Genomic DNA, 21728 nt, shown 5'->3' on the forward strand with positions numbered 1-21728 from the left:
CATGCACTTTTTAAATACTATTAATGTTATACTTTTTGATGAATATTTCTTCCATAATTTGTCTCCCATAGTAGAACAAATTTTTGTTGATGCTACTTTTCAAAGCGTTCCAAATCTAAGAGAAAGAAACAAAATGCAGTTATTAACAATTTTAGCGAAACTTAAAAGTAATAGCAATAATGAAGTAAGTTAGAACAAAGAAATAATAAATCAAATCAATTTATTTTAATAATATTATTTTATTTAGGCTATACCTTGCATTTGGGTTTTGATGGAGAATAAAAGTGAAGACAATTATAAATTAATTTTGGATTTTATAGCTAAAAAATTTCCTTCATTAAAACCTAAACTGTCTATGGCTGATTATGATTCAGCATTGAGTAATGCCTTAGTAAACACATTTCCAAGATTAAGAACAACTCATTGTTACTTTCATTATGCAAAGGTAAAGTATTTCATCTGTATTCTGTGCTTACATATAAGGCTGCGTTCGTTTATGTACTGCCAAGTGCCAATACTAAAAACCTATAGTTTATGTGACATTCATTGTAGATGTTTAGTATTTGCAGTTAATAAACGAATGCAACCATAATTGAGATCTTATGTATTAAATAGGTGCTTTCCTTTTACTACTTACACCTAAAGTGAGTCTGAGCTGTGTGGTCTCAGCGTCTCATTTGTATACAGTTTAAATCACGTAAACTGTATTCAACTGAGTCACATAACTGAGATTTAACTGAGTTTAGGTGTAAAAGGAAAGCACTTAATATTACGTATGTAGGCCGACATTCAGCAGCCCTACAGCTCTAGTCGCTTAGCAAACTACTTGTATAATTGGTTGATCAATTCAAATGGGCCAATCATAAGCATATGTTTCTTACCATCCGAGACCGCTGAATGTTGGCCGAAAGCACTGTATCAATAATGTTTAACCATCTGAAATGATTTTTATAGGCCATAATTAAAAAAGCGGGAAATTTAAAATTAATAAGCAAAACAATAAATAAAATAAATTATCCTGAAAGATTCATAGTTTAAAAAAAAATCATATTATTAGCCATTTTACCTAACCATTTTATCCCAAGAATATATAGTTTATTAAAAAATGAAACAAATACTGAGTTCGGAAACTGTTTGACAATTTTTTTTCATATTATGAAAAATTTTGGCTGCAAACAGTAAAACCTACGAAATTTTCTGTTTATGGACTGAACGATAGAACAAACAATGTATGCGAGTCTTACCATAAAAGTTTAAATAAAACTGTAGGTAAAGCTCCGCATCCTAATGTTTTTCTAAGTAAGGAAAACACATTGGAATTACATTTGTCAAATTTAATTTACATTGTAAATCATACAATTTTCTTTCAATATTAGGTGCAATAAAATCTTTAGTAAAGACTTCGAGATTAGAGTTTGATAGTAAAGGGAATGTTAAAGAAGAAAAAAAGAGGACAAAAGAGTTTAACATGGATATCAACAAATTTCAACCAAATATATATAAAATAATTGGAGAACACATAGACGAATCTAAATATAAATATATATATATATATGAATTATTTAATGAGTTTTCAGATATTAAATGACTCCAAAGTTTAGTAAAAAAAAATATGTTAGAAAAATTAAAGAATATCACAGTATCTAAAGAAGAAACCAAATCTGAAGAAACGAATCTGCCCACCATAATTATCGACAATCAAAGCCATAAAGAAATATTACAAAAATTTATTTATTTGCAAAACAGATATTTGGGCGAGAATAATAAAATCAAGTTCATTATTATTAATAAAACATTAGAAGATAAACCATAATTTTATAAATTGAAAAAATTCACGACTAAGTACTTTTCTAGCTTCAATTAAATACATATTTAGCTGCTTATATTTCTATTAGACAATTGTAAATATCTATGTTGCGATATTATAAAGATCAAGTGCTTTTAATTTAATAATAAATTTAACTATTCTTGTGTCTTAATATATATCTTAAATATGTGCTACGTTTTCGAAAAAATACAATGGAAATGTAAACAAATAAAACGTTATTAAATTAATATTGGATATCTTGATATATATTAGTCAATAGGCAAGAAATATGAATAAATTGTACAAAGTAGTAGTCCCGCGATAATTATTTCAAAGATATATATGTCAGTAAGATCACAAGTATTCAATATTATTTACAAAATTTGAATTTTTTATGCTCTGTGAAGGGAGATACTTGAATCATGCGAATAGAAGTTGTAATTGTAATACACCTTCTCATGAATAAATTTGATTTTGCAATCGTTTAGGCCAGAGCAAGTATCCCTAACAGCAAAAAGTCGGCTTATAGTTGACTATATGCCGACATTTGAAAAGTTGACTAGCTGATGAAACTGACTGAAAGTCATCTATAAGTCTACTATAAGTCAACAATGTCTGACTGTAAGCCGACTTATGAAAGTTGACTTTAAGACGACTTGTGATAGCTGACTTTAAGTCGACTTATACTAGTCGCCTCTAAGCTTACTTATGACAGTTGAATTTTTAGGTTATCATGTGCCGTGTTTCAAAATTCACTGCCAGTACTACAGATACTGAAATTTATACATTTTATGTTTAGCATCTTATAGATATGATAGTACTAATAGTACTGCCAGTGAATTTTATAATATCAAGAGACACGGTAGTGTCTCGACGGCAAGTACATAAAAGTAGGTATTAACGTATCTATACCGCCGTCGAGGCACTACTGTATCTTATACAGCAAGTTTGGCCGTCTCAATTTTTAAATCGATTTTTCTCTATGAATGATACACTGTCATGATTTCAGTAAAGCTTTTCTTGAAATGGTTTGGATCAAGCTTTTATTTGAGCCCATGAACATTAAAATCGGTTCACGCAATCCAGAGATCTCATACTCTGTTAGCTATATATATATCAAAAATTAAGATTCTTCTTGTTCATCTTCTCCAGCCAGAATGTATGTCTCGGGTTGAAGTTAACCGCTAAAGAAAATGACGTCATTTTTACTAACTCGACGACCAAATAATCGATATAATCGATAACTAATATGGCGACTACTGTTAGCTGTCAATTGAATGTCAATTGAATTGTAAGGTTTACCGGTATAACCTTAATATTTTTATAAAAATGAATTGGCTGTAATGATAGTGTAATAGTGTAATATAATCAAAACTACGGATAATTTAAGGGAGAAACATGAAGGAGCCAGCAAGATTATCAGATAAGTCACATTGTATTCAAAAATATGTATAAAATTTAATGTTCGGTGGTACTTTGTGGGATTTTTTTATTGCAAGTTATATAAAATATTCCTTATATGCATATTCCTTGTATGCAGTTCTGATTTGAAGTCCTACCAATGCCAAATGCTCGAACAATTCTTGGAAATATCCTGTTATTGAAGAATGTAGATTGAGGAAGATTGTAAATGAAACAGAGGGTTGTTACGTTAACTCATAATCAAGACACATGTTAGTGTCTCAACAGCAATTAACATAAACGTTTTTAAGTAAAGTAAGTGCATTGTAAAAAAAATTTGTTTTATTAAAACAAAGTAATACATAAGGCACCATTTCATAGTTTGCAGTTTGATGCCAAACCAGTGCCAAATAATGTAACAATTCTTGGAAATACCCTGTTTTTGGAAAATGCAGATTAACGAAGATTGTAAATGAAACAAATAACGTAACAATTCTTGGAAATACCCTGTTATTGGAGAAAGGAGATTAAGGAAGGTTGTAAATGAAACAGAGAAGGATGAGGTTGTTACGTTCACTCATAATCAAGACACATGGTATTGTCTCAACAGCAATTAACATAAACGTTTTTAAGTAAAGTAAGTGCATTGTAAAAAAAGTTTGTTTTATTAAAACAAAGTTATATATAAGGCACCATTTCATAGTTTGCAGTATGATGCCAAACCAGTGCCAAATAATGTATCAAATCTTGGAAATACCCTGTTATTGGAGGATGCAGATTAAGGAAGATTTTAAATAAAACAAATAATGTAACAATTCTTGGAAATACTCTGTTATTGGAGAGTGCAGATAAAGGAAGATTGTAAATGAAACAAATATCATATATGCGTACAAATATTTCAGACTAAATTATAGTAATGCTTGTTTGGAAAATATGAAGCATTCCGATGAATCTTCATTTACGTAGAGTACCAGTTGACTAGTGTTTGGATTTAAGCTAATTATACAATAATAGATGTTTACAAAAGACGCAAAGACACCTAAATATTACAGATCTTTAGTCTCAAGGACGTTAAGTCACCAAGCACTAAAGAAAATGGAGATGGAGCAACATCAAATACTGGTAAGTAACTGAGATGCTTCATGTTTCTTCAAAAATTTATTTTCTTTGAAGATTGAGATTGTTAAATGATGAATTTGATTTTAGGTTTACTCGTAGTGTCATCATTTATTATTTTACAGTCACTATGCAAGTGTATTATAGCAAATAGTAATACTTGTGTTTTGACTTAACCCATTAACGTCCAAAATGTCAAAATTTCTTGCACGTTTTCAAAGTGATTTTTTCGTATGTAATTGGCGTTGAAAAAATTCTTGAACCATATATTCTGATGTAAAATTGCATGCTCTTTCAGAATCCGTTGCCATAATCATGATAAAACTCACAGGAAAAGAGATATGCTCGATTGAAACATAAAAAACACCTAAATTTTCGAAAAAAAAAATTTTTAGGATTTTTTTTCGAAGTGTTACGGTGAAGATATCACCTTGCGACCGTGATCAAAGGTGATCATGGGAGTTGAAGTTTAACAGGGAATTTTTTTGTTGACCTTGAACCATCGCTTCTTTACAAAATGGCGGAAAAAACGAATTTTTTTTTTCAATCTTCATCAACATTTTTCTCGAAATCTATGGTCTTTAGAAAAAAATTCATAAAAACAAAAATGCCTTAGAATCGCTCGAGGAACATTCTCAAATTTTTTCAGAATTTTTTGAGACAATTTTTGATTTTCCGGGAAACTTGTGAAATGGAATTTTCAAAAATTGTCTCAAAAAATTCTGAAAAATTTTGAGAATGTTCCTCGAGCGATTCTAAGGCATTTTTGTTTTTATGAATTTTTTTCTAAAGACCATAGATTTCGAGAAAAAAGTTGATGAAGATTGAAAAAAAAATTCGTTTTTTCCGCCATTTTGTAAAGAAGCGATGGTTCAAGGTCAACAAAAAATTCCCTGTTAAACTTCAACTCCCATGATCACCTTTGATCACGGTCGCAAGGTGATATCTTCACCGTAACACTTCGAAAAAAAATCCTAAAAATTTTTTTTTTCGAAAATTTAGGTGTTTTTTATGTTTCAATCGAGCATATCTTTTTTCCTGTGAGTTTTATCATGATTCTGGCAACGGATTCTGAAAGAGCATGCAATTTTACATCAGAATATGTGGTTCAAGAATTTTTTCAACGCCAATTACATTGGAAAAAATCACTTTGAAAACGTGAAAGAAATTTTGACATTTTGGACGTTAATGGGTTAAATACATTTGATACAATTGAATTAAAAATCCAAGGAGGAAGGTTCGCATACATACTGGCTATTGGAGTTGAATCAACAATTGTGCTTTTCACTCCTGCATTCTGGTACTTGAAACAGGCAAAGATGAAAGCATTGAAAGATTGGCAAAGTAAGAATAAGCCACTATTCAGAAAAACGTCGTCCATTGCTCAGCCACAATTTAAGTATGAGATTTATTGGATGAAATGATATAAAATTCAGTTAATAGCTGCTGATTGTTTTTCTCCATTACCTATGCAAGTATTCAAGACGAGAGGCAGTATACTGGTCATTGCTATGGATGAAAAAATGCACGTTTATTCTCAATGTAAAAAAACACAGTTTAAAAATTAGTTGTTTCGACTGCATTTTACAGCACCAGAAATCAGACCAATTTCAAGTGTATAGAAATTTACGAAACGAAAATTTGAGGACTTTGGCACAGGAAATGTTATAAGGACGACTCGCCAATGTATCTCCCATGTCACCTTTGTCAAGTGTTAGCAGCATAAAGGTGACAATGATTGGTGCTAAAAAGAAACGGCGTATGCAAAACGACAATGCCAACTTCGATTATATGCTTCATTGTAGCTTATTTGAAGCTTTACGAATTGCTTTTCCAGTCTTGCTCCTATATCACCTGAAGCAGCTGAGGGAGTTACTGAAGTTTGGCAAAGTTAGATGTTGGTAAAAAGTTAAATGTTGATAAACAAAAAATGTAAATTAATTAAAATATACATTTTACTTAATTATTTTTATATGTTGAAAGTATGTTTATTGATTATGAAAAATTCCAGTCTTGCCCCTGTATCACCTGAAGCAGCTGAGGGAGTTACTGAAGTTTGGCAAAGTTAGATGTTGGTAAAAAGTCAAATATTGATAAACAGAAAATGTAAATTAATTAAAATATATACATTTTATTTCATTATTTTTATATGTTGAAAGTATGTTTATTGATTATGAAAAATTTAATCATACTTTTATTATAGTGATACTGCAAACATTAAAAAACTAGCCTGAGCATTAATTATAAAGTTCATTTATGCAAAATGCATTGCAAATATCAATAAAATCAATGTGTTGACTGTGATATTTTTTCAATATAAATATATATATTTTTATTAGTTAAGCGCTGCTGTTTCAAAAAATGAGAAGGGTGGAAATTTTCTTAAAATCTGTAGAAATTAAAAGAATAATTTAATTTTTTAAATATTATACTCTTACAAAACGTTATGAAATCCCACAAAAAACAGACTTCGCCTGTAAAAAAAGGCGGCAAGTACATAAACCATCTAGCATAAATATTATAGTAAAATTATCTGATTAAAAGAAGTAGTGAAATCCAAATATTAGGCAAGTATATTTTTTCACCTTAGCAAAAGTTAAATTTTCGAAAAAAAAGGAACAAAAAAGTTACTTGCCGTGCCCGTAATATCCATGCACAGTGGGAAATTGAATCGTGTGTGAGATTCAGCTATAGCGTAGTATAGCAAATGTCATGTTAAAATACAGAGTGAAGTTAGCCGATCCATATACGATTCAATTTCCCACTGTGCATGGATATTACGGGCCCGGCAAGTAACTTTTTTGTTCCTTTTTTTTCGAAAATTTAACTTTTGCTAAGGTGAAAATATATACTTGCCTAATATTTGGATTTCACTACTTTTTTTAATTAGATAATTTTACTATATTATTTATGCTAGATGGTTTATGTACTTGCCGCCTTTTTTTACAGGCGAAGTCTGTTTTATGTGGGATATTAAATTTAAACTGATTACTATATTATTATAAATTTAAATTTATTTTCATTATATATTATATATTATAAACACAAGAATTATTAACTGAATTTGGTAACAGAAACATATATATATATATATATATATATATATATACAGTCGTCGCAGAAAGTATGTTGACAAGGTTTAAAAAGCAAGTTTTTTCGCTATTAAATATATATTTTTATTGGATTACAGTAAATAATTAATAGATATTTGTATAGAGTTAAATAGATGTATAAAACTTCATTATCAAATAATAAACTATTCACTGCAGTAACAAAAATGAAATTGTTAATTTCAGCTAAGTGCGCAAAGTAAGTTGACAAGATGTAGTTTAAACCAGAAATTGGTATAGAGCAGTGAAGCCAGACTGGGTCTAAAATGCTTCCCCACTCTGCCTCCATAGGCTCACTAACACGTAGAGCTACTGAAGCATCCGTGAAAGCACCCCACTTCTGCCTCCTCATACGTTGCACGCATACCATTACTGCAGTACGTGCATGTTTCGGTCTCCTTCGTATAGCTCCGGTATATTTCGAGTACGAGAAAGAGAGGTATACTTTTCTCGGACCTCTCTTTCTCGCGCTCCACCTTCGTTCGTTTAGCCAACGAGTCTAAACGGGAGAAGCCGAGCTAGCCGAAGAAAATTATGAAATGTCTTATTCGCGGCCAACTATGTTAAAAGCTGACCACACGCTAAATGAGAATATGAAGATAAAATATTTATAAACAAACAGCTATTAAATTATTAGATTTGAATAATTTTGAACAAATTTTCCTTTGGAGAAAATTTATCATTAGAATTTCGTATACTGATTTTTATAATATTCAACATGAAATTATAGGTGTGAATTTTAAAAATGCAAATAAAGAATACTGATTGAGCTATAAAACTTTAAATATATTTGAGCTCAAAAAAATTGGGGAAAAACCGTAAAACGGATTAAAAAACCCCATACAAATGTTTATGATACAAAGGAGTACTCACAGTGTAATTACGCATGGATCATTAGATCACTAGCAGGAAGAATGCAAATATTACATCTCCTTTCTTGTTATATATCAAACTCGATATATATGATATATGTTTAAGAAATCCGTGTTTCTTAATGATTTGGTTATTAATGAATTCTTAAATTTCTTGTAAAGAATTGGTATAATTACCCACGTGAATCAATTGATCCGCACAAAATATAACTTATATATACAAAATACGTTATTGTGATACACAAAATGAGAGTCAGAAAATAAGAATCAACCTTCTTCTCTTTTTTAATATTAGCTATTACAACGTGTGCACTCATCGGAAAGTTTCAGAGAACTGAACTTGTAGTAAGTAATAAAAAACAAAAAAGAATTGAGAATGTTAATTTTCTCATAGATGGCAATGATATATCATGTGTTTTATTTTAAATCATTTGAGACTCAACATACTCCCCCCTTGAGAGAGTGGCGATCAAAACACACGTTATAAAGAATGAATTCAGAATAATTCAGATTAAAAATTAAATTAACTTTATACTGTTGGTTAGTGTTTAATCAATTTGATGATTTCTGAATGATACGTTTTGCCCTGGTAATGGACAAAGAAGCGTGGTTGAGCGTTTCAATTTAGAATTTGAAGTTTTAACTGTTGCAACTCGTACGACGCCATCAAGTCCTGGATGTAAATCTATGACTCTGCCCAGCTGCCATTGTAATGGAGGAAGGTTTTTATCCTTGATTAGTACCAGTATTCCTAGCTGTAGTTCACCTTTAGATTCTGTCCATTTATATCGTTTTTGAAGTTCTCCCAAATATTCTTCTGACCATCTACGCCAAAATTCTTGTCTTCCTTTTTTGATGATTTGCCATGAAGAAAGTCGATTTTCTGGAACAGATAAAAGATCGTGTTCTGGCAACGCAGTGAATGGTTCACCAATAAACCAATGCGCTGGTGTCAAAGCTGTTGGATCATTGGGATCCGAAGATATGGCACATAATGGTCTGGAATTAAGAATTGATTCAATTTCAATTACGAGAGTATTTAATTCTTCAAAAGTAGTAAGTCTGTCACCTATAACTCGTTTAAAATGGTGTTTAAAGGACTTGACACCAGCTTCCCACATTCCACCAAAATGTGGAGTAAGTGGAGGTATGAAATGCCAAGAAATATGTTTCCGTAAAGCGAAATGATTTACTTCATTGTGAAATGATTCAGAGTTAAATAAAACGTATAATTGTTTTAATTCGTTATTTGCTCCTATAAAGTTTGTTCCATTATCAGAATAAACATTTGTTGGTATACCTCTACGACCAATAAAACGAGACAAAGCTCCTAAAAAACCAACAGTAGTCATATCACTTACTACTTCAAGATGTATTGCTCGTGTTGTCATACAAATAAAAACGCAAATATATACTTTAATTCGTCCACGATTTCTAAATTTCCTTTCTTTAATGAATAAAGGACCGCAGTAGTCTATACCAGTATTCTTAAATGGTCGAGCTTGATTCACTCGGAATTCAGGCAAATCTCCCATTTTATAAGAAACTGGTTGAGCTCTAAAACGAAAACATGGTATGCATTTATGAATGACATATCTCACTTGATTCTTGCCATCGAGTAACCAGTATTTATGACGAATAAAATGAAGAGTAGATTGAATTCCTGAATGATGATTATCTAAATGTGCATCGGAAATAATTATATTGGTTACATGATGATTTTTAGGTAGTAAAATTGGATGTTTTTGAGAATGAGACAAAGACGAATGAATCAAGCGACCCCCTACTCTCAAAATGCCACTTCTATCCAAAAAAGGAGCTAATGATGTTAATCGATTTTTCTTCATCTTGTTTAAAGTTAATATTACATTAATTTCTTCATGAAATGCTTCTGCTTGTACTAATCGAAGAATTTGTATTTCAGTTGCGTGAATCTCATCAATTGTTATTGTTCTCTTAAATTGACTGTTTAGCTTCATTCGTAAACAATAAGAAATAACTCGAACTGCTCTTCTAAATGATGAAAATCTATTTAAAAATTCAGTATGATTTGTTATAGTTGTGGCCAGACATATGTTATTTCGTATTTCTGAAATTTCCAAAGGAATTTGTAATGTCACATTTGGCCACTTTGATTCCGGTTGTTGTAACCAACTTGGTCCATTAAACCACATTTGATTTTGAAGAAATGCATCAGGTAATTGACCCCTAGATAATGCATCAGCTGGATTGTTTTTGGTATTAATATGACGCCAAATACAATTAGTAGTTAATTCACGAATTTCTCGAACTCGATTACTAACAAATATCTTTAATAAATTCGGAGAAGTATTTATCCAATGTAATGTAATTGTTGAATCGCACCATAGAAATATTTGATCTATTTGTAAAATCAGAGTTGTTCGAATGTCATTTACAAGTCGAGCCAATACTAATGCTCCGCTGAGCTCCGCTCGAGGTATTGTCATCCCTTTTACTGGAATCACTCTAGATTTACCACATAACAAATGTGATTGAATATGTCCTTTATTATCAATTGATCTAATATATATGCATGCTCCATAACCGAATTGACTTGCGTCGCAAAAACCATGTATTTGGATTGAAACTGAGTCATCTACGACTAATCGCCGATTTACTGAAATGTTATTTAAACTATTTAGTTGATTAGCGAAATGACTCCAAGTAGTATGTAAATTGGTTGGTACTGTTTCATCCCAAGAAACTTTGCATTTCCAACATTGTTGCATAATAATTTTAGCAAATAAAATAACTGGACCAAGAAGACCCAATGGATCAAAGATTTTTGCTATTTCTGATAAAATAAATCGTTTTGTTATTCTCTCAGTGTGTGCAATAGGTTTTACAGTATATGAAATTGAATCACTTGTAGCATTCCAATAAATGCCAAGAGTTTTTAGAATGTTATCTCTATCAAATAGCAAATTAGAATTTATGGAATCAGATTCACAATGTACCAATACACGAGGATCATTAGATGCCCACTGTCTAATTTTAAAACCACCATTCTTTAATAATTGAGATAATTCCTGTTGAATTTGAATAGCAACAGATAAATTGTTTGCTCCTGTAATCAAATCATCCACATAAAAATCAGATCTTAAAATGTTAGCAGCAAGAGGAAATTTATAACCATCATCATCTGCAAGTTGTTTAAGTACCCGAATAGCTAGAAAAGGTGAAGATGCAACACCAAAAGTAACTGTATTCAATTGATATGTTTGAATTTCATTGTTTATCCTCCAAAAAATTCGTTGATATTTTCTATCTGACTCATGAATCCAAATTTGTCTGTACATTTTCTCAATATCTGCAGTAATCAAAATTTTATGACATCTTGCCTTTATTAACTGTTCAAATAATTTTGGTTGTATAGTTGGTCCTACTTTTCTGCTGTTAATGAATGTAATTTAGTTTCAAGAATTTGTACCAACATTTCAGATTCTATGTTAACATTCAATGATTCTAATGATTTTACATGTTGTTGCACAGTTTCGACTAAATAACTCAGACCTTCTGATGTTTCATTTTTCTGATTAGGCAAATTTAAAATGCCTAATAAATGACGAGATATCAAGAGTCGTTTTATTTCATATGTATCAGTAAGCAATTGCCAAGCTATATCGTAACTATGATCACTAGGACATAATAAAGCAATCTTTTTTGCCGCGTCACCTCTTAAACATGAACGTAAATAGAGAAATTTTTCAACATTTGATAAATCATCACGAGCATTAATTAAAGATAAAAATGTATTTTTGAAAGCTAACCATCCATCAAATGAACCCTCAAAGCTTGGCAAAGTAGCAACAGGAAGCTTAATTCGTTTAAGTGTTTCCGATGCGTTCAATGCTGAATTCTGCAAAATGCTTGAAGAATTATTTTGAGATTCATTGGAAGGGCCTGATTGAGGAAGATTAAAAGAAACTGGAGGCGTTTCTTGCCGAATAGTGCCAGATCTCAAAGAAGAAACTGCTGGTGTTGAGCAAATTATTGGCTGATCAATTCGTGTCGTATTTGTAATTCGAGTCTTCAATGCATAAAAGTTGTTTTGAATTTCATCAAATTGTGTAAAGTGATCAATTTCTGGAGACAAAGTAATTAATTGAGGCAATACATTCTGTTCATATTGATCAAACAAAACTGTCAATTTTTCAATACGTAATTTAAGATTTGTTGAATCGAGTACTCCTTCGTCAACATGTTTTTCTAATAATGTAATTTGGGCTTTAAGACTCGTTCTCTTTGATATTAAAACACGTAATTCTGGATTCGCCATTATAATTAAAAAAAAAATATCAATTGGATCAATGAATTACTAAAAATAATAACCCTTATTGCATTAATGCCAATTATTCGTTTCAAAAAACTCGAAACATTAACCTTAATCTATTTAAAATAATTCATTGATATTCAGAAAAAAGCACACAAAAGAACAAAATCTAAATATAACATTCATGTTTGAATTAATTATGAAATACTTTCGAAGAAAACAATTATATGTTGTGTCTGTGTTTTTTTTTTTTAAAAAAAGTTAATTATTCACGAAACTGTGTAGAATAATATTTAATGTTTTAAGAAATAATTTCGCAAAAAAAAAAAAAAAATGTTTTATGAAATTATGAAATATAACGACAAATTATTAACATTATCATAACAAAGAAAAGAAAGAATTCAGCTACTGCTTTGGTTTTATAACCAAATGAACATTGAATAAATTTTCTGTTACTAAGTGAACATATTCATTGTAATCCATCAAAAAAAAAAATATGTCGGAACAATCTTTATAGGGCAATTAAAATATGCAAACTCCTTTTTATTTTAATTATTTTGTTATAAAAAATTTCATTTTAGGAAAAACGTTCAAATTACGAATTAATTACCGTTACCGAAATGAATATCAAACACCGAATTGTTTTATTTAAAGGAAAGAAGGAAAATAAAACAAAAAATATGGAGTACTTATCTAAAAACGGTGCTCATATTAATAATTTAATTATCCTTAATGTGTGTATGATCAATTGTCCTCTTCATTAAGATTTCCTTTGAAGTTCTTATTGCGAATCTGTAGTTTCGTTGAAAAACCTATATATCACTCGAAACACTTACACTCGCGTTACTTAAAAAAAAATTGATGAAATGCAGTTGTATCAAATTAAACAAATTACACGTTCATTGCACGATGTTTTCCATTCGGTGGTCCCAGCAAGAAAAAGAGCGATTCAGCAAACTTTTGTTCAATCACGGATAAAAAAGAAGAAGGTGCAATGCGGTAGGAGCTGCATATGAGTGTTACTAAGAGCTCAGTAATGTATCCATGCAAATAAGCACCCGAGTGTATTAAAAAGAAAACTATCATTATTATTTTGTTATTATGAAACAATTGATCTTATGACTCTCATCTATGTCACGTACAAACACCAATGCATCAAATTCACACCTCACAGGAGGCACCATGAATAATTTTGAACAAATTTTCCTTTGGAGAAAATTTATCATTAGAATTTCGTATACTGATTTTTATAATATTCAACATGAAATTATAGGTGTGAATTTTAAAAATGCAAATATAGAATACTGATTGAGCTATAAAACTTTAAATATATTTGAGCTCAAAAAAATTGGGGAAAAACCGTAAAACGGATTAAAAAACCCCATACAAATGTTTATGATACAAAGGAGTACTCACAGTGTAATTACGCATGGATCATTAGATCACTAGCAGGAAGAATGCAAATATTACATCTCCTTTCTTGTTATATATCAAACTCGATATATATGATATATGTTTAAGAAATCCGTGTTTCTTAATGATTTGGTTATTAATGAATTCTTAAATTTGTTGTAAAGAATTGGTATAATTACCCACGTGAATCAATTGATCCGCAAAAAATATAACTTATATATACAAAATACGTTATTGTGATACACAAAATGAGAGTCAGAAAATAAGAATCAACCTTCTTCTCTTTTTTAATATTAGCTATTATAACGTGTGCACTCATCGGAAAGTTTCAGAGAACTGAACTTGTAGTAAGTAATAAAAAACAAAAAAGAATTGAGAATGTTAATTTTCTCATAGATGGCAATGATATATCATGTGTTTTATTTTAAATCATTTGAGACTCAACAAGATTTTATAATAAATAAGGAAATGCGATGATATTACGTAACATTGGTCAATTTTCTTAAGACTCATATGTAACGTATTATTGCTAAAAATATTTTATTTTCTTAATTTATTATTTAATCTAGTAGGTTAATGGTAATAAAAAAAAAAATTCATGCCGAAAAAAAAAATTAAAAAAGTTTGCATGAATCTGCGGGAATCGAACCCGAGTCCGCCTAAGTAGCAAGCAAGCGCCTTATCATCTGCGCTACGGGACGCAATTGTCAACCAAGAAGCTTAGTGGCCTGTTAGATCGATGGAAGCTTTCTCTATGAAATTCAATTTACAGAATAAAATATCAATTATAATCGTACATATATTTATTTCGCATGTCTTTTCCTAATGAAATAAAATATTTTTTTTGCATATTTCTAATCATTAATGACTTTAACAGCTGTAGCTTCAAAAAGTGACTCCAACATTACGAAGAATATTTTTGATGGATGTGGAATTAAAAATAAGTAACCCAAGATTTGTATTTGGGATTTAATTTATTATTTCTATTGCAATCAATTTATTTTGAAATAGCTCATATATACAAAAACGATTTATCGTTCTTGACAAGTAAACGCGCATGACTGACAGAGATGAGACGATGTAGCCAAACAAAGTATTTATATAGCATATATACTGTATTAAGAGGCTATCAGAATATAAAACTTACATATTGAGTAAGTACAACAGAGATAGCCTGTGTTATGCAGCGAACAGGTAAACTAAAGCGTGCGCTAGAGAGAGAGCCCGCTATTTAAAGTGCGAGAAGAAGACAGACTGATAAACACACAACACTCGGGTAAATGCCGCAAAAACTAAAGGCTATTGAACCCAGAGTAATTGCTTCGAAATCAAACAGCTGATCTGTCAAATAGATCGAAAAATGATTCCTTCTTCTCTAATATTCACATACGGAAGGAGAAAATCATTTTGACTTTTAACATAGCACAATTGAAAGTGACAATATTTCTTAAAGATATAAATGCATATATTGATGCTCTGTGGATATAATAAGTATTTATTTTAGCAGACACATAAACATCCACTGTTATTATCGGACAATCATTTTCTGATTACATCTGTATTGATATTTATTAACTCCTTTGTGTTTCAAAGTTAAAGGAGTAAATGCTTTAGTATCCGAAAGATACTTATATATGTATCCAATGATTTATTAACCAACTGTTTTACATTTATTTTAATGTTTATTGGGATGGGATTTTTTTCTTCTTTTTTTAAAGAGGTTAAAATGCCTTTATGCACACCATCAAGCTGACTTATCATTATAATTCTTGTCTCCTTGTTGGTAGTGTGGGACTCATGACCCCCAGGAATTACCATTGCTCCGATTATTTCAAAGTTGGTTCAAGCTCCCTGGTTCTTTAAGGTCTAAACACTACCCACTAAACAATCCTCCTTTCATAACCCTTCACAAATTCGAAGAATTATTACGAAAATGGGATAGGATAAGATGAATAAGTAGACCTGATTACATTTTAATATAAATTTTATTTGAAAATTGAAATAAAATTTTTTTATTTCGCCGCACCTCCAACTTCCTCCACCTCTTCCACTTCCTCTCCATCCTCCTCTTCCTCTAAATCCTCCTCCTCCTCTTCCTCTCCCAACACCTCTACCGCGCATTTGCGCCCAAAGGCGCCGGGCCTTACCCCCTCGCGCAGTTCCTGCAATATAATATATGTAATAAATTAATAGTTAATTTAATAAGAGAATTTTTACTTTTTTATTTAAGTACAATTATTTATAAACGTATACAGAGTTCAAGAAAATTTAAATGATTTTAACAATTGGCTAACAGTATTTTGAAGAATTTTGAATCTTCCAATAACTGCAGTTTTTTATTGCAATTTTTTAAACATTAAGGAATGAATCTGAACCTATACCTATTTCAACCAGTGGACCGCAGGTATGATAATTTTAATAATTTAATAAATATGTATGCTTACGGGTTCGCTCGTCTGTGGCCACCGCCTGCCCCACACCCTCACCCACATTGTTTTGTGGGTGGGAGTGCCCTTCTCCCGGCCACTCCAGCTGCGGCTGTTGCTGCCGTTGTTGTTGCTGTTGTTGTTGCTGTTGCTGCTGTGGCTGTTTTTGTGACTGTTGCTGTTGCTGGCGCACCAGCAATGCGCGCACCATTCGCTCCATTTTTTGGAGCCGGTCGCCAATGCTGGGGTTGTCGTCTATTGATGATAAAAATTATAATAAAAAATTAATATAATTTTATAATTTACAATTATTTAGATTATGAGATAAATATGCTTGCTTTCTGAGGCTTCCTCTATGTATGGCATTCTGGAAAACAAAACAAACGAAATTTTAAACCAAGAATAACATACACTGTTTTGATAAGAATTGCGATTATCTCTCAAATTCTAGAAAATGAATATTTTAAAGATAAAATTTTTAATTGTAACACTCAAACGAATATATTATTATAAATTGTTTTTAAGTATTAAAATTTGTCCTTAAATCTGAATATTTAGGACAAAATGAAGTTAGAGTACTTACGCTTCAAACTGACGGGCCAGCTGATCCATTAGAAATGAGACGTCTATTTCAACCAGACCTCACACGGGCTGTCAATATTTGTTTACTTTCGCACCAAGTTGATACCGGTAAAGGCTAGCGCTTAAGGCTTAAGGAGGATGATCCAGTTATATGTGTTATGTATCTCTTATTAGAAAATGCAAACAATAACATGATTCTCCAACTAATGTATATATTCATCGTTCAGTCGGTTTCAATCGTCTACATTGAACGACTTAAAATAATAACGCGAATAAAGATTACACAAATATTAAGTAATTAAGCGAGCGTGTTGTGCCTTTCAAAAATTATTAATTTTTGAAAAGATATTTATAATAATTACTAGGTTCATTCAAGTGTTTTACCTTTGGTGACCAGTGATTTTTATTAAAGAAACGATAAAGGATTACCTGTAGAGGAATACATTAATATTGTGAGTACAATATATTAATAATAATGTAAATAGAAAATGGAAGAAAAGGGGAAATCATTAATCTCCAGATGGAAGCGTTTTCAACCTCAATGGTATGATGAAAACCCTTCTTTGAAGATATGGCTACGTAGCGTCCCTAACGACAATTATAAATTTTTTTGCGTTGCTTGCAAAATATATTATGAATCCAGTAAAGCAAAAGTCATTCAGCATGCTAATTCCGAGATTCATAAAGTAAAAATAAAAGAATTAGATATTGTAAAAGACGAGGAAATGACATATCCTTGTACTTCTAAAGAAGGTCACCTTGATTTCAATGATGAAGTTAAAGTCGCTGAAATCAAGCTAGCAACTTTCTTCGTGGAACATAATTTTCCATTTACGTACAGTGCAGAGTTGTTGACAATCTTCAAAAAAATTGGTATGGAACCGGATGTTCTGCAATCAATGTCTTTGGGGAAAACAAAACTAAGAAATATTATTACTAATGTCTTATGTCCTTATGAAAGTGCACGGATAACTACTAAGTTACAAATCATAAGTTTTCCGTATTTGAGGATGAAACTTCAGACATTAGTAATGAGAAAAAAATGACACTACTTACGCGATACGTGGACAGTAAATCATTACGCGTGGAAGTAAATTTACTTCAATTAATAAACTTAGATGCAAGCGACTGTTCAGCAGATAAACTGTTTAAAGCATTTAGTAGTGAACTTATAAAAAAAGAAATACCAATATCACAGATAATTGGATTAAGCTGTGATAATGCATCGGTAATGGTTGGAAAGCACGATTCTTTCCAAACTAGACTTTTAAAGAATTGTCCACGATTAGTAACAATGCCATGCATTTGTCACTCCTCTGCACTAGTAGCTTCTAATGCATGTAAAACGTTGCCAGTAGAATGCGGAAACTTTATAAAAAAGATAGTCACTTTTATAAATGGAAGTCCTAAAAGGACAGCTATTTTTAAAGATTTTCAGCAGTCTTTTGAGAAAGAGACTAAAAATTTATTAAAATATGCAGAAACGCGTTGGCTCTCTCGTCATACATGCATAGAACGGATTTTAGAACAATGGAACATTATTCATACTTTTTTATTAGAACAAATGTCAGAAAATAAAAGTCAAGCAGAAGAAATGCTTTTATCAATGAATAATCCAGAAACAAAGCCTTACTTATATTTTCTGGAAAATGTATTGAAAAAATTTAATTCTTTGAATGCATTTTTCAAGCAAGCGAAATTAGAATTCATGTACTGCATAAATCGTGCATGAAATTCTTAATGTTTTTGTTACAAAAATTTATCAAGCCTGCTTTATTAAAAGATGAAATCTTAATTCCTTATTTACGGAATATTGATTTTGGAAGAACTGATAACCAGCTTCCCCTTCAGTCAATAGATATCGGACCTGATTGTGCTGAATATTTAGAAGATGGATTGATTGAAGAAAAATTGAACGAAGAACAAATTCAATTAATTCGTCAAAACTGTTTATCTTTCTTGATAAAAGCCAGTCAAGAGGTTCGTAATCGTTTTCCAATATTTGATAAATTTTTGGAAAATCTAAATATATTTCAAATGGAAAAAGCATTGTTTGATGAGGATCGAGAAACCAGTAGTATAAAATTACTGGAAATTTGCCGTCGTTTAGGACATTTTGATGAACATTCAATCAAAATTGAATGGACATCTCTGTATTCTAATGAAACATATGATGTAAAGACATACTGGTCGAAATTATCATTCGATAATATGTGGCAAGCAATATGTTCAGCAAAAAATAGCAATAAAGAGCTGAGATATCCACAATTAGGAGCATTACTAAATTTAGTAAGATCTCTTCCTCATTCAAACGCGGAAGCAGAAATATGTTTTTCTATCATACCTGATAGTAAAACAAGAAAAAGAAATAAACTTTCACATGAAACATTGAATGCAATTTGCGTAGTAAAATACGCACTTCGATCCAAAGAAGAAACATCACTATCAATGACTGTAACAAAACAGCACTTAGAATTAATGAAAAATTCATTATATTCTTCAAAACTTGTTACAGCTAAAAGTAACTTAAATCTGCATGCATATGAAGATAGTGATGATGATACCGAAGTAGAATAAAATGTTAAAGGAAAGTCTGCACTTAGCGACTACTTTGCAAAGCTTCAACAAATTATTTCAGTCTGCATTTAGCGACTACTTTGCAAAGCTTCAACAGATTATTTGAGTCTGCATTGAGCGACTACTTTGCAAAGCAATAATAAATAATTTCAGTCTGCATTTAGCGACTACTTTGCAAAGCAATAATAAATAATTTCAGTCTGCATTCAGCGACTACTTAGCAAAGCTTCAATACATAATTTCAGTCTGCATTTAGCGACTACTTTGGAAAGCAATAATAAATAATTTCAGTCTGCATTTAGCGACTACTTTGCAAAGCAATATGAATAAGATCATTACAATTGTAAGGAGTAATGAAAGAAGGATTGTTTAGTGGGTAGTGTTTAGACCTTAAAGAGAACCAGGGAGCTTGAACCAACTTTGAAATAATCGGAGCAATGGTAATTCCTGGGGGTCATGAGTCCCACACTACCAACAAGGAGACAAGAATTATAATGATAAGTCAGCTTGATGGTGTGCATAAAAGCATTTTAACCTCTTTAAAAAAAGAAGAAGAAAATCCCATCCCAATAAACATTAAAATAAATGTAAAACAGTTGGTTAATAAATCATTGGATACATATATAAGCATCTTTCGGATACTAAAGCATTTACTCCTTTAACTTTGAAACACAAAGGAGTTAATAAATATCAATACAGATGTAATCAGAAAATGATTGTCCGATAATAACAGTGGATGTTTATGTGTCTGCTAAAATAAATACTTATTATATCCACAGAGCATCAATATATGCATTTATATCTTTAAGAAATATTGTCACTTTCAATTGTGCTATGTTAAAAGTCAAAATGATTTTCTCCTTCCGTATGTGAATATTAGAGAAGAAGGAATCATTTTTCGATCTATTTGACAGATCAGCTGTTTGATTTCGAAGCAATTACTCTGGGTTCAATAGCCTTTGGTTTTTGCGGCATTTACCCGAGTGTTGTGTGTTTATCAGTCTGTCTTCTTCTCGCACTTTAAATAGCGGGTTATCTCTCTAGCGCACGCTTTAGTTTACCTGTTCGCTGCATAACACAGGCTATCTCTGTTGTACTTACTCAATATGTAAGTTTTATATTCTGATAGCCTCTTAATACAGTATATATGCTATATAAATACTTTGTTTGGCTACATCGTCCCATCTCTGTCAGTCATGCGCGTTTACTTGTCACGAACGATAAATCGTTTTTCTATATATGAGCTATTTCAAAATACATTGATTGCAATAGAAATAATAAATTAAATCCCAAATACAAATCTTGGGTTACTTATTTTTAATTCCACAGCCATCAAAAATATTCTTCGTAATGTTGGAGTCACTTTTTGAAGCTACAGCTGTTAAAGTCATTAATGATTAGAAATATGCAAAAAAAATATTTTATTTCATTAGGAAAAGACATGCGAAATAAATATATGTACGATTATAATAGATATTTTATTCTGTAAATTGAATTTCATAGAGAAAGCTTCCATCGATCTAACAGGCCACTAAGCTTCTTGGTTGACAATTGCGTCCCGTAGCGCAGATGATAAGGCGCTTGTTTGCTACTTAGGCGGACTCGGGTTCGATTCCCGTAGATTCATGCAAACTTTTAAAATTTTTTTTTTCGTCATGAATTTTTTTTTAATTACCATTAACTTACTAGATTAAATAATAAATTAAGAAAATAAAATATTTTTAACAATAATACGTTACATATGAGTCTTAAGAAAATTGACCAATGTTACGTAATATCATCCCATTTCCTTATTTATTATAAAATCTAATAAGTTAATAGCTGTTTGTTTATAAATATTTTATCTTTATATTCTCATTTAGCGTGTGGTCAGCTTTTATCATAGCTGGCCGCGAATAAGACATTTCATAATTTTCTTCGGCTAGCTCGGCTTCTCTCGTTTAGACTCGTTGGCTAAACGAACGAAGGTGGAGCGCGAGAAAGAGAGGTCCGAGAAAAGTATACCTCTTTTTCTCGTACTCGAAATATACCGGAGCTATACGAAGGAGACCGAAACATGCACGTACTGCAGTAATGGTATGCGTGCAACGTTCGAGGAGGCAGAAGTGGGATGCTTTCACGGATGCTTCA

At 31.2% G+C, this 21728-nt stretch overlaps 2 protein-coding genes across 2 annotated transcripts; one reads left to right on the forward strand and one right to left on the reverse strand.

The window, feature by feature from the left end:
* Positions 1-8854: 8854 nt before the first annotated feature.
* Positions 8855-12606, reverse strand: LOC136773777 (uncharacterized). Its single transcript, XM_066727689.1, has 2 exons — positions 11762-12606; positions 8855-11720 (listed from the first exon to the last, which is right to left on the reverse strand). Exons 1-2 carry the CDS (start codon positions 12604-12606, stop codon positions 8855-8857), a joined length of 3711 nt encoding a protein of 1236 aa, XP_066583786.1.
* A 5457-nt stretch (positions 12607-18063) lies between these two features.
* On the forward strand, positions 18064-19598 carry LOC136773778 (SCAN domain-containing protein 3-like). The gene is made up of 3 exons (XM_066727690.1): positions 18064-18508; positions 18581-18731; positions 18848-19598. The coding sequence occupies exons 1-3, from the start codon at positions 18064-18066 to the stop codon at positions 19596-19598; spliced, it is 1347 nt and encodes a 448-aa protein (XP_066583787.1).
* Positions 19599-21728: the final 2130 nt, after the last annotated feature.

This window comes from Prorops nasuta, unplaced genomic scaffold (genome assembly GCF_024137725.1).
Source record: "Prorops nasuta isolate Cenicafe-Biocafe unplaced genomic scaffold, Cenicafe_Pnas_1.2 PNAS00005, whole genome shotgun sequence".
Classification (NCBI taxonomy): domain Eukaryota; kingdom Metazoa; phylum Arthropoda; class Insecta; order Hymenoptera; family Bethylidae; genus Prorops; species Prorops nasuta.

What these genes read in the sequence shown, in the direction of transcription:
- LOC136773777 (XM_066727689.1), bottom strand. Translation starts at nt 12,606, where the DNA reads ATGGCGAATCCAGAATTACGTGTTTTAATATCAAAGAGAACGAGTCTT. An exon ending in GTTAACATAGAATCTGAAAT is followed by an intron (nt 11,721 to 11,761) that starts GTTGGTACAAAT and finishes ATTCATTAACAG; the next exon opens with CAGAAAAGTAGGACCAACTA.
- LOC136773778 (XM_066727690.1), top strand. Translation starts at nt 18,064, where the DNA reads ATGACACTACTTACGCGATACGTGGACAGTAAATCATTACGCGTGGAA. An exon ending in ATTAAAATATGCAGAAACGC is followed by an intron (nt 18,509 to 18,580) that starts GTTGGCTCTCTC and finishes CTTTTTTATTAG; the next exon opens with AACAAATGTCAGAAAATAAA. An exon ending in CAAGCGAAATTAGAATTCAT is followed by an intron (nt 18,732 to 18,847) that starts GTACTGCATAAA and finishes TGATTTTGGAAG; the next exon opens with AACTGATAACCAGCTTCCCC.